This window comes from Suillus discolor, assembly GCF_016758755.1.
Source record: "Suillus discolor strain FC423 chromosome Unknown F5147scaffold_68, whole genome shotgun sequence".
NCBI classification, from domain to species: domain Eukaryota; kingdom Fungi; phylum Basidiomycota; class Agaricomycetes; order Boletales; family Suillaceae; genus Suillus; species Suillus discolor.
The window spans coordinates 25,982-38,374 of NW_024541315.1; the positions used below are offsets into that span (position 1 = coordinate 25,982).

The window sequence follows — 12,393 nt, forward strand, 5'->3', positions numbered from 1 at the left end:
TATTAGTGGTACAGGATCAGTCAGAAGCGTCGCGCAGTGAGATCTGACCGATGGCACATAATAGGCACATGCCATATGTTTCGCTAACAGACGCAGTGAGTATTGAGCAAACATCTCATTCCCATTCAATTAAGACACTCGTTTGTAGGGGTGAGTGAGATTCTAAACATTGAACTTGGCTCAACATAATGACTACAGGTAAAACGAGCCCGAGATCAAGCGATTACGACTGGGATGGATGAAGAGGTATATGTCGCCTTGTTGTGTACTTGAGTATTCCCCTGCGTGTGTAAATAGTGTTCGATGACCCGGACAAACATTGAACCAATCGACCATCTGTTGCGTGGAGCGATCCGGTATCGACCACCCTGGTGTCTCCATTGAATTGTGAGGAAGCAGGCATGTCCGACTAGAATTCACCTTGCAAAAGAAATGGAAACATTGTGGCGTGAATGTGCAGTGGGTCGCAGGGTATTGCATGTGCTGGGAAAGCCTTGTATGATGATCATAATGTCACTGAGAGAACTCCGTTTCAGAAGAGACGTCAGGAAGCTAAATGGAGTACCGTTGCCCTGAGTTCAGAAGTAAAAGTGAAGATTCAACATTGAATGATTACAAGTTGGGTTATTCGGACGCCACCGTGGCGAAGCTTCGGTATTTGTTTGGCCTTGTTAAATTCAAAAGTTAATGCCTATTTTAGGCCCTCATGAGCCTCCCAAATCGAAATGGTGGCCCGTGCACTCGTGTGCTTTTATATAAAAGGGCTGGGTGAACGACTTGAATCCTTACCACTCTGGCCTTTTGGCTTAGATCAAGTGTAGTATCTGTTCTTAATAGTTTAACCACTATTATGAGGGCACCGCCCTCATTCTTTGGTTATCAAATTTTTGCCGCCCTTGTTTCTTCGAGCTCTGCTTGCAACTCGAGGGACATGATGACCTTGCTACTGCACTACTGGCCTGCGTCGTCGGGGGTTTCCTTTTTGGATCTTGTTTTCTCTTTGTTTGGTAACTACTTCATAGTCTCTTGGCTATGTATGGTGCCCGGCAAACAGAAGTTATGATCTACTTTTGTCATGGAAATGTTTTCCGCAAGTGGTCTGCTCGAATTGCGGACATTCGAAATGGATATATGTCTCGCGGTATACGTATGAAGCATCTCTGCATAGAATTTTGTTGACTGTGTCTCAGGTGCTTCATATTAACAATTGTGACGCAATATGAGGTGGTGCAGAATGTGAAGTGTTGGTGTTGTCACGGTGGCGGAGGTTCCATTTTTCACTATATATCATTCTCACGTATTTCACTGTCCGGACATCCTCTGTCTATGAGTGTTCAAACTTTCATGCATGTGTAGGTTCGTGCGCTTTCTGAACCGTGTTCTCCTGAACAACTTTGAATGCTGGACCGAGTGCTCATAATTCCACGACCTAACTCGGGCCTAACTTATAGGGCTTGGCATGTTCATGCTGTGCGACTTCCTGTATCGATACCATTCGGATTCAGCAAGCGACTGTGCATTGATAGTTTCCAGTTGGACTAGTACTGTGCGCCCCGTTTGCACCTGCAACTTGATCAAGTCCGCATCCACTGTCACGATATGCAGGTTCAACGCTGCTTGCGTTGATCCTTGACTGCCAACACCAGATAAATCACCCTCGAGGCCTGGCGCCTACAATGAAGCACCCTGGCATGGCAGTCATCCTATTTCCACCCTTCTACCTGATACTACCCAGGCCCCGGAGCCCATGACCTCCCATTACAGTTACATGGTGCTCGGCCTTATGTGATGAATCATACCTTTGGGGCGAGATCCTGTCTTCTTCGACCTTTGAGAGACACTTCTGGGCTTCACCGGTAGTCTATAAAGGTGACTTGAATTGGAAATTCTGGTATTGAGAATTTGACCGAAGAAATTTAGTAATCAAGGTACGACGCTCTATGGAATCATCATCACATCACTCATATCCCGCAATTTAGTGGCGGCATGCTTATGAGATCACTTCATCTGCATTAACAATCAGCGCTCAGCCTGGAGAATTAATAAGGTGATATGTAAGCCAAGCGGTTACCCTGGTCCTCGAAGACCTATATAAACAGGATATTACTTGCTCGTCATAGCAAGAACGCTTGCACTCCACTTTACGTCAAGCACCAACAGACTAACCATGACTTCTACCGCCACCACCACCCTCAACTACTTGCTCGCTCCACTTGATGGTTCTCGGCCTTACACTGACATCAATGCAGATACCGCCAATGGAAAGCCGGTCAACAACTGGCTCAAGGACCCGCATGAAATGCAAATTGAGGACGTGCGCGGGAAGGAGGAACTTTACAAGCTTGACAGTGCCGGATTTCAGTATGGGAGAGAAGCGCCGAAGCATACCAGCTTCTTGAATGATGAAGAGATCGAGCGCGAATACTACCCTGAGAGCATCGACCTCATCAAGAGGGTAACAGGAGCGACCAAAGTTGTCATCTTCGATCACAGTACGTTGATCACCAATTTCAAACGAGGTCTTGATCCCTAATTCATATCACAGCTGTTCGTCGCCGTCGCCCAGGCGAGCTAGGTAACAGCCCACAGAAACGTCAACCAGTCCCGCAGGCTCATGTAGACCAAACGCCTGCGGCGTCCGTGGCTCGTGTCCATAGGCATCTCCCGCCCACAGAAGCTCCTGCCCTTCTTCGCAGACGTTTCCAAATCATAAACCTTTGGCGTCCTATATCGCATGCAGCTGTAGATTGGCCGCTTGCATTATGTGACTTCCGAAGCGTCGACTTCGAGAAAGATTTGACGCCTGTCGCTCTCATATTCCCTGACCGCGAGGGTGAGACATTTGGAGTCAAATACAACCCAAACCACCAGTGGAAATACTTGAAGGGAATGACACCAGAAGAATTTGTTCTTATTAAATGGTGAGTGAAGTCACTCGGGAAGATTTTTGTCATACTAAAAGGATCTTAGCTCTGACTCCGTACAAGATGGGAGTGTCGCGAGGCTCGCTGCTCATACAGCCTTCCAAGACCCGAACACCCCAGAGGGCGCGCCGCCTCGGGAATCCATCGAGCTGAGGACCCTGGTGTTCTATGATTAGAGCACGTTTGTTTCGAGTAGCGTTAAGAACTAACAATGGGGTCGTACCGTATTTTGTTGTTGTCTATATTACGCGGAGCCGTACTTTGCCAGTTTTACTCTGGGAAATTTTGCACGATCCTCGTGGACCATGACCACCATGACAAAGATGCATGTGACACGGAGAGTTCCGAAGTGGCGTCGAGCCAGCGGTCCGAATCGAGGATCCGATTGCATGCTGATCCGTTGGTGGACGTTGAGAGGAGTTACCAGGTTCGGCCGTCGACCCTCGAGAGTAGTGTAACTTTGGAGGGTAACCCTACACAGTTGGGATCAAGATTGGGGTGGCATTGGTTAGATCTAGTGTAGAAAGCTGAATAGCGGGTGGTGAGGCGCTGTAGGCGTTGGTTTCTAAGGTCCAAGTCAAGGTGCCACTTGGTCACCCGCGGTCTGAGCCACGAAGCGATTCGCGTAATTATGATTTAGCCAAGGCTGCGTCACTGGCACGGCCTTGGGTCGCCTAAAGTCTCAGTCAATGGAGCTAACCAGAAGTTCAAAATAAATACAATCTTCACTGAAGTTGGCCATGCAACAGCCGTGCCACGTCCGTAGCAGGCACGGCCAGCAGAAATCAAGCAGCGGACACAAGGTCACAGAGTGAAACAGTTTGTTCTTCACTAGCAACATGCAAACAGCATAAGCGAATTTCTGTATTGCAAAGAGTGGAGCGCTGAGAAGAGACAGATTCAGGAACGGTTCAAACCAATGAGAATTTCATGCGGAAGAACTCACAGATCATCAATTATACCCCTGACACGATATGACCCCAGTAACTGCAGGTAGTGATACAAGGGTCGCAATTGATCGCGCTCCTGCAGGTTCTACCGAAAATCGTGATTGTGCCATTCGACAGCAATAACAATTCTGCCAAATCGAATCAGAAGTATGCCCATAAGTGTATGCATGCAGAATATAAAAGCTGGTCGTCGTCTTACAGCTTTCCCCCATCCTCAGAGATATCATTCGAAATCACCCTCAGAAGATTCCATATCACCTCGCACAAGAAATGCATTTCTCCTTCCTCGCCGTTGTTACTTTTTTGACAGCGTCTATGTCTGTCAGTGCATGTGGCAAAACAGCGTGCTCAACAAGTGCAAATTGCTGCTCGAACTATGTTTGTATACAACCACCTGGGGTAAGCATGAGCAGGTCGCTGTGCATCCAGGATTCAATTGACTCACCTGCGCGCCTTAGCAAGCAGCGTACTGCCAACACACGTAAAGTTGAGCCGGCAGCCCTAGTGGTGCATCGCGACAGTGAGTCATGTTTCTGCTTTTGCCTTGGTATCATGGTTGATGGTGCAATACCTAGTTCGGAGTAAATCAGTGCAGTTGTTCATGGATAAATTTTCGTGCTGCTCGAGCAATGTAAATGTTTGGACTGATCTGAAAATGATCGGCTTTGCCTAGTCTTGCTCGTGGTCCACTAAGCTTGAGTTCGAGAGGCTGTCGAAATGAACGATAGTTGCCATTGGTGATTAATATTGGAAGGCCGTACGAAGATGGAACGCACTGCGCTGATAATTCCCTACAATCTTGAATCTGTTCGTCTAAGGTTGGCCTTGAAGGCTAGATCACAGATCTCTATCTCTGTGTAATCAAAAGTATCGGCACAAGTCAAGCCACCGTAGCAGTTTGCAAGGTTGATTCTCAGTCGATTTGGCAGAATTGATATCGCTGTCAGATGGTAGAAATTTCAGCAAAATTCAATCGGGAAAACTGTCCTACACAAAAAGTACTTTCAGATTGCTGTAAAGATTTACAACATACTCTGGGGTCAGATAAGCCCAGCAGCACGGAAGAACTGCAGTAGAACTTACTCATTTAGAGATCGTCGGGAAAGCGGATCGTCTCTATGAAATTTCCACGCGAGCTTGACACTAGTAAGATACCAAGGAGCCAAGTCAGGAGATATCGCGTTGCCACGCACGCATTAGGTTGTTTAGTCTGACGCGCACAACAGATGCATGTTTTTGGGCTGACTGCCCTTTACTGCCTGTGTATAAAAACGAAGCAATATATTTCAGTTCAATAACAAGGAGCATCATCCAGACCATCCTCAAGTGCCGCTATGAAGTCCACCTCGCTCGCCACTATGATTATGTCTGCCGCAGTGCTGGCGAGGATTGTTACAGCATCCGACCCCACCGGCCTGCCATTCAGCCCGATTGGTGAATATCCCGTGTTCTGATCTCAGACCGCATACTTACGGGTGCTTCCAGAACGGTATGGGTGCGGAACGCTCGCAGATTATAACGGTAACTTTCCGTAGTTGTATTTTTGTCAAGTAGACAACACTATCCTGGTCGTCCGGACTTGCAGCTGTATGAGCTGCTATACCGTCATCAGCGGAGGTGTAGGTCCCGGCGGGTCCAACAGCTGCACATACAGGGAAAGGGCGAGCCCACTTCTTGCTTGCCATGTTTATAATATCATAATGATACAGCACAGCTGTCTCCGTAGTTAATGTGGTACTGGCAGGCGCTGGGGGAATAGCCGTGGGAGTTTGAAAGATGTTGTTGAGGCTCAAGAACATATGTATTCAAATAAGTGTATGACTTCACGTTCAGCTGCGGTATCCACATCAGTCTGACTTTGGGCTGCAACTATGAGCAACGTTAAAATCTCACCCGATGTCACCGCCACCGCCTTGATGAACTTCATTGATTGTTTTGGCTTCTCCACATATACCTTCAGCCATTCACCGCTGCCAGCACAACGGTGATTCCACAAAAGGCTCTGAGGAAACTGAACTAAGAAGATGCGGAAAGCGGACCATCGTCTTGACATGAGCTTTACGTCAGCCAGTTCTCATGGAGCCACGTCTAGAGATATCGCATTGCCACAGCGCATTGTATTGCTTCGTCGGACGCACAGTAGGTGCATGTTTTTGGGCTGACCACCCTGTACTGCCTGTGTATAAATGCGAAGCGATGACTTTCAGTTCAATAAAAAGGGATCATCCAAGCTTCATCTCACTCACCACTAGTACGGGCGGGCGGCCACGATTATGTCCGCCACAGTACTGTGGGGATCGTTATAGCACAAGACCCCAATGGAGAGCCATGCGCCCAGGCTGGTGAATACCTTCAGCATAGCTGTATTTTGATGTCGGATGGATACCGCGTACTGATGGGTGCTTGCAGGAAAGTATGACTGGAATACTCACGGATTGCAACGGGGGTGTCAACTGAATGATGTGGTACCGGTACGTTACCGTGACAGCTGTCTCCGTGACTGGTGGTCATGGCGGCTCATTAAGCTACAGTGTTGCAAATGAATACCAAGTTTTCACCTTTATCTCCACGTTAACGCTCATAACTCAGTGATATTCACCCTTTGGAAAGATAACATCTTCACAATTGACCCAACCCTTGAGTTTATATGAGGTGAGTTCATTTGTTCTTTTTCTCGTCAAGTTCAGAACCATCATACAGCGTTGTAACTGCTTATCATGTCGCCTACCTGTCCCACCTGCCTTTAAATAGCTAACTGGTCGCGCATTCCTCAGCGGCTGTGAGCTCTCTGGCACAAGTCTTGATCCCAACTTTCTTCAATGGGCTCTTCAGCCTTGATGATCAATCGAGCTGTGTGTGTTGTTGATGAGTGGTACCTGTTCAAAGGAAAGGCGCTGTGGGTGAATCATGTGGCTATCAAGACTACAAGTTGGTCCGTTGTTTCATTCATGGGCATGCAGTACTAACTAGCACTGCTTTTTTGATTGAAATTGCTCATTTGTAGCGCATCTAGTCATACCACTAGATCAAACTGCTGGGTAACTGTCAAGTGTCAGTGTGTACTTTCTATTATTTGTGTTTGTTCCTGATGAAATGTCAAGTAGATCTGTCGATACCCCTCATGAAAACCACACTTGACGCCTGCGACTGCGGTTGCGATGATGGCCAACTGCTTATGAATGGTTATGACCATGATAAGGAATTTCACCTCACTGGGAACCTTGGTTTGTAAGACTATAAGAAGGTGCATGATGTGAACCGTTTTTTTACTTTTGGAATCGCGACTAATGCAGATGGAGTATTCAGCTGACGATATCGCAGCGGCCAGTGATCTGCAGTTCTTAGCGGTGTGTCACTTTCTTGTTAAAGAGCCAGATATAACAAATATACTTACCATATGACACCAGCGCCTATGCAGTGCGTCCTACCTGAACTACTTCTTCCTGTTCTAACATGACAGCTTAGTGTCGATGGCTACATTCTGGGTAGGCACGTCCCCATCTATTTCTACCTGTTGTTAAATTTGCTTATCCAGACCTATGATTATGCTTGTTCGCTTCACGAAGAGGTGATGCCATTTGTTCCCTGATTTACCTCAGTTTTGATATTGATGATAGGTATGCTGTCTTGAAAGTGGACATTCCTGCTTCGGTCGCGCTGGACCAAGGTAAAATGCCTTTATATAATTGTACGAAATATCCCATTTGCCATCTTTATCACGGAGTTGTATTGTGCGTTCAGCCCTAGCACACAACCTCTCGACAATGAATTGACATGTTGTGCTTCAGTGTACTTCATCCCGAACGAGGATTCCGAGGTGTGTTGACGTGCAGTGAACTCATTCACTGGTGAATGACGCTTATTACATAACTTCACCAGAAATGCGGGATGTTGATCAATATTTACTCGGGTATGTGCATGGTACATGCTGCATGCACATTCTTGTCGAGTGCTACCCTTTTGTCTCGCAGGTTTCAGCTTTATATCAGTCGTTTGCTCTGAATGTATTTCACATTTTCTCGTGGCATGCGCGTACTTCTGATCCGATTTATCCAGTTATGTTCGTGCTCAGAACATATGCGCTCTGGAACAATAATAGATTCGTTCTGGTGGCCACGGTATGCATCGCTGTTGTGAGCCCCATGCCTCTCGATACACTCGAGTTCATGATTAATGAACGGGTCAGGCTTTTGTAGTAATAGCAGCTATCGATATTGTTTTCACCACTGTTGCCACCTCACATGGTTGCTCTCACCTTCCCCAACTACTATTCGCACATATTTATCCCACTTTTACAGTTACGACCAGCACGATCCTCCCAGGCTGCTATCGGACCTCGCGCAGAATCCAATTCTCTATGCCGTTTCTTCTCTTGTTTGTATTTGAACTGGGTATGTCGCTATGAATTGGGATTACACACATGTTACAGGCCTGTACTGACCATGCTCTCACTAGGACTAATCTCCCTCACACTTGTACGTGCCATACAGAGCTGGCAGACGGTCAACGGCCCTTTGTACACTGTTCTGGTGAAGCATGACATATTATACTATGCATGCGGTTTGTGTGAGTCAAGACATACATATGTTTCTGTACTCATCAGTGATGACTCTTGTTGCGAAAGTCCTTGCAGCCATCAACGTCATCATGCAAATGCTGTTTTCCCAAGTGCGTAAATCCCCAATACCCTTGATGGCCAAGTCATTGATGCTCCGCATACCCAGTACGCATATCACTCCGTCTTCGATGAGTATGCGCCTCCAGACTCCGCTGCAAATTCCTACTAATGACTTCCTAAAATGCACAGCTTCCAATTCTATGTGCTTGCTATCCTTGCCACGCGCATGCACCTCCATCTCTGGCATCTCAATCAACAATATCATATACTTGGTTCTGATGCCATCATGCTTGCTCCTATGTCCGACATGTCAATTGTAGACTAGACTGCATGATATTTTATCCTGTGGCTTATTAGGCATCGTTTATGGAGCGATGTTTGGATCATGATAGATGACTAGTGGGGTTGGTGTTGTTAGTGGTCGGGTTCGGGATGCCCTTAGCTTATAAGACTGCATGTTCCTTTTAGGCGGGAGATGCATTTGGATGGCCTTGGTGTATTGAGCGTCTATGGGTGTCGAGTGCCCACTGTGAGCAATGGCGGATGGGTGTATGATGACAAACATTCAAGATTCGGGCGTGCTAGAGCCATAGCCACGGTCTGATTCAATGAGTTACGGTCAGCACTCCCAGATTTTTGCGTGACTACCGCAAGTTTTGGGTGCGCGTTTGCACGACAACACCGTTCTCGAGACAATAACCCAGACCATCAAACAGAAACTGACCAATGTGCAGAGTTCAATTGAAGTATTGGACCGAAGGTGGTGAACTGTTAAAACAAGACTATGGCAGGTTGTTCGTTCTCTGGATTATTCCTGGACCCGGGATGATATTGCATTCCCTCTGGTTATATTAGTAGTAGCCACTCGTAATATATCTGTCATGTCTTTTTCTCCCTTTCCGCCCAGATCTTCGCCAGCCCGATTGAAAGGATCCCTTGTGGCCTGAATATACTCTATCTGCACTATCCCTCTGCACATGATAATCATTGCGCACTGCCATACTGGAGGACAAAATTGTTTCTAGGACTAGGTTTCAATGGGATTTCCTCGCCCCTGATGAGACCATCGCTCCCATTGACCATGGTATCCTCTTCCTCATCATCGAAGTCCATATCTTCACGTGCCCAGCGCAAGAGAACTGTTTCGCCAACGCGAAAACAATTTGGCTCCTGGTATGACCTGAGGAGCCCACGTAATCGGGGATAGTACAGCCTTGTCGCAATGATCAAGACATAACTTGGGTGCATTGATCAGTTTTGTGAATAATCAGTAGCACTGACACTCACCTAGTCATTAATAGGATAATTGTTAGCGACCAAGAGTTGCGATTAGTTGGTGGAATAGACTCCTGTTTGTCATCTTGTTCATCGGTAGGATTCTCCCCTGGTGGTCTGTCATCTGGCTTCTCATCATTACCTTCGTTCACATTTTCCTCATGACCGCGTATATCGTCGTTGTGACCATCTCTAGGGCGATTGTTCGTCTCGCTCGCATCGCTCCCTCTATTCTCGAAAATATCGCTATTCGTATCGCTGTCCTCGTCCCTTTCCCACTGGATCTGGCTCCCGAGCAGCTCTTCCATGAGGTTACGCCCTTTCGGTCGATCATTATTTGGAAGGACTATCTTCAAAGACTCCAAAGGCTCTCGATCGCATGCATTAAGTGACTCCCAAGTCAAGCGGCAAGTGCACCGTACGGAATCAAGCTTCTGTTAAGTACGTTCTGCATATCGTCAACAACAAGGACTCAATGCACTCACATCCATGTGCCTGTCAGACATGAATAGAAAGCTTATCAGAACAGGTCCGCCGTTGGTTGAGATTTGAATCTCGGGAAAGTTGACAGTAGCAGAATTAGCTGCCAACTTGTTAATCGAGCTGATGATACGGTTCACATGTTCACGAGACCGAGTATTATGCTCAATAGCTATGGGTCGCCTAGCGCCTGGATCGTGGTTGAGTGATTGGGCAGCAATTGGAATGTCAGAAACCGTCTGCAGGTATGCTGCACTGGCTGTGAATCTCTCCGCTGAGAAACAAACTCGTACTCTGCACTGAGATGTGTCAGATAAACACCGCACTCACCCTTCTCGGACCACTGCGAAGCTTATTAGCAATGGACATCAACTTGAAACAAATCATAAGCAAACTTACTGAGTATTCGCTCAGATCAATGATGTAAGGTGTGTTCAAAGCTTCATCATCCATGATCTCCGCCAAATCATGCACAATTGTACACAGTTCATGCTTTATCGTGCTTAAATCGAAATTGCATGACGCAGGAAGCGATTCAACGAGCAACAGTTCCGAGCGTTGCATGGCAGGAGCCGCCGAAACCCATGGCGCAAAAACGAGCGATAACAAGGCCCTGCGAGTGTGAGAGATCATAGTGAAAGCTCAAGCTGTAGCACCTTCCCAAATGCGTTCTTCGATACCTGCATCTTATAGTGTAAATAGTATTAATAGCTCCACTAAAGTCCACGAGCCACACAGCAAAACTTCCCCAAAGTGGGTCCGAAGGCGGACGCCGCAAGTCTGCCTCATCTAGGATTGTGGGCGGAACAGCTGGGAGCGATTGTGAGCGGGTTCCACAGGACTAGCGGATTATGGCAAGTCTTGGCGCAGACAGTGGCGGGCCCAAAACAAACCGATATTCGATATTACATAATTTTGGTGCAATCGAATAATATTATTACAGCAGGGGCTTGAACGTTAAAACGTTAACGTTGCATCATGAGCGAATTTCGGCTCATCAAACTTCCACATACCACATATCAAACTACGCACTTATTTCATGAATCCAACTGTCTTCCGGTCCAGCGGACAGGTCACCGACGTTGTAAGTAAGTAGTGGTCCGACAAAACCTTCCTCTCAGTGCCACCGAAGTGGACATTGTATCTATAATTGTCAAATCCAGAAGACCTTGCACGTTGTATCTACCTTTTCGATAATCAATCTGCGTTTTGCGTGTTCTCACTGAGATTTAGGGTCCTGCTCTATCACGAATCTTGCAGTACTACATATCCGTTGATAGCTAGTACTGTGGGCCGCCGTCACTTAACCTATGGACCAATGCCATCGAACTGTTTTGCCAGTACTATCAAGACACTACTTTATGCCTTCTTCCGTGGAGTACAAAATAGACAGCACCAACAATCAATTTGCCAACGACCTCTCTACAAGTACGACAATGATCTGCATCTCCCATTCAACCAGCGTAAGTGTGATATCACGTGCACATGCATGTAAATATTGACGAGCTGAGGAGTAGAGGCACCAGTCAAGCAGAATCTAAGAAGTAAAGTGCGACGGTTGTGGGAACGTTCGGGCGCTCGCGTGGTTTGCGCCTATTTCGCCTATTTCGTTTATTTCGTTTATCTCGCGTATTTCGCCAAAGGCCATGTGGTTTGCGCTTAGCTCGCTTAACCTCGATTTGGAAATCTCGTGTGGTTTTCTCGCGTGGCCTTTGAGCGCTGACTCAATCTCCTTTGCCCATTAGAACAGCACCCATGTTTATTCATGAAATTTGAGTGTTTTCCTGCAGGTGTTGTAGCAACTGTATATATACAAAGTAAATGGTCGAAATGAAATGGTGAATGACAAAAGGTAGTGACAAAAATAAACAAATAAAAAGGGAAAAAGAAGGGAAAAGACAATGGAGAGACAAAACCTGGGGAAGGGAAGAATTGGGAGATATAAGAAAATTGGAAAATTGCTGGGAGAATGGGAGAATGAGCAAACAGGGAGAATGGGGAGTAGACGGGAGACAGGAGATGGGAGATGGGAGACGGGAGGATGTAGGAGACAATTGGGAGATGGGTAGGTGTCGGAAAAAGTTAGGTACCATTGTAATACTGCCGGATTACAAGTTCGGCTCAGCACCTTAAGAGGGCCTTACAA

At 46.8% G+C, this 12,393-nt stretch overlaps 6 protein-coding genes across 6 annotated transcripts; 4 read left to right on the forward strand and 2 right to left on the reverse strand.

The window, feature by feature from the left end:
- Window positions 1-1,943: 1,943 nt before the first annotated feature.
- F5147DRAFT_641476 (uncharacterized protein) lies at window positions 1,944-3,100 on the forward strand (the record flags this gene model as incomplete). The annotated part of the gene is made up of 3 exons (XM_041433056.1): window positions 1,944-2,492; window positions 2,546-2,921; window positions 2,971-3,100. The coding sequence occupies exons 1-3, from the start codon at window positions 2,168-2,170 to the stop codon at window positions 3,098-3,100; spliced, it is 831 nt and encodes a 276-aa protein (XP_041288284.1). The 5' UTR covers window positions 1,944-2,167.
- F5147DRAFT_375167 (uncharacterized protein) lies at window positions 3,031-3,578 on the forward strand. The gene has a single exon (XM_041429452.1). The coding sequence runs from the start codon at window positions 3,136-3,138 to the stop codon at window positions 3,445-3,447; it is 312 nt and encodes a 103-aa protein (XP_041288285.1). The 5' UTR covers window positions 3,031-3,135; the 3' UTR covers window positions 3,448-3,578.
- Window positions 3,579-5,165: 1,587 nt separating this feature from the next.
- Window positions 5,166-5,559, reverse strand: F5147DRAFT_778206 (uncharacterized protein; the record flags this gene model as incomplete). Its single annotated transcript, XM_041442093.1, has 2 exons — window positions 5,166-5,289; window positions 5,348-5,559. The coding sequence occupies 2 exons, from the start codon at window positions 5,557-5,559 to the stop codon at window positions 5,166-5,168; spliced, it is 336 nt and encodes a 111-aa protein (XP_041288286.1).
- Window positions 5,560-7,340: 1,781 nt separating this feature from the next.
- F5147DRAFT_716024 (uncharacterized protein) lies at window positions 7,341-9,144 on the forward strand. Its single transcript, XM_041438575.1, has 13 exons — window positions 7,341-7,359; window positions 7,410-7,442; window positions 7,509-7,605; window positions 7,663-7,691; window positions 7,754-7,784; window positions 7,846-7,878; window positions 7,931-8,007; window positions 8,061-8,118; window positions 8,173-8,265; window positions 8,330-8,440; window positions 8,499-8,542; window positions 8,599-8,624; window positions 8,682-9,144. The coding sequence occupies exons 1-13, from the start codon at window positions 7,345-7,347 to the stop codon at window positions 8,815-8,817; spliced, it is 783 nt and encodes a 260-aa protein (XP_041288287.1). The 5' UTR covers window positions 7,341-7,344; the 3' UTR covers window positions 8,818-9,144.
- A 141-nt stretch (window positions 9,145-9,285) lies between these two features.
- Window positions 9,286-11,099, reverse strand: F5147DRAFT_716030 (uncharacterized protein). The gene is made up of 5 exons (XM_041438576.1): window positions 10,647-11,099; window positions 10,578-10,590; window positions 10,253-10,521; window positions 9,780-10,201; window positions 9,286-9,729 (listed from the first exon to the last, which is right to left on the reverse strand). Exons 1-5 carry the CDS (start codon window positions 10,878-10,880, stop codon window positions 9,477-9,479), a joined length of 1,191 nt encoding a protein of 396 aa, XP_041288288.1. The 5' UTR covers window positions 10,881-11,099; the 3' UTR covers window positions 9,286-9,476.
- A 127-nt stretch (window positions 11,100-11,226) lies between these two features.
- Window positions 11,227-12,380, forward strand: F5147DRAFT_763488 (uncharacterized protein; the record flags this gene model as incomplete). The annotated part of the gene is made up of 4 exons (XM_041440641.1): window positions 11,227-11,335; window positions 11,589-11,710; window positions 12,047-12,099; window positions 12,128-12,380. The coding sequence occupies exons 1-4, from the start codon at window positions 11,287-11,289 to the stop codon at window positions 12,378-12,380; spliced, it is 477 nt and encodes a 158-aa protein (XP_041288289.1). The 5' UTR covers window positions 11,227-11,286.
- Between the last annotated feature and the right edge of the window lie 13 nt (window positions 12,381-12,393).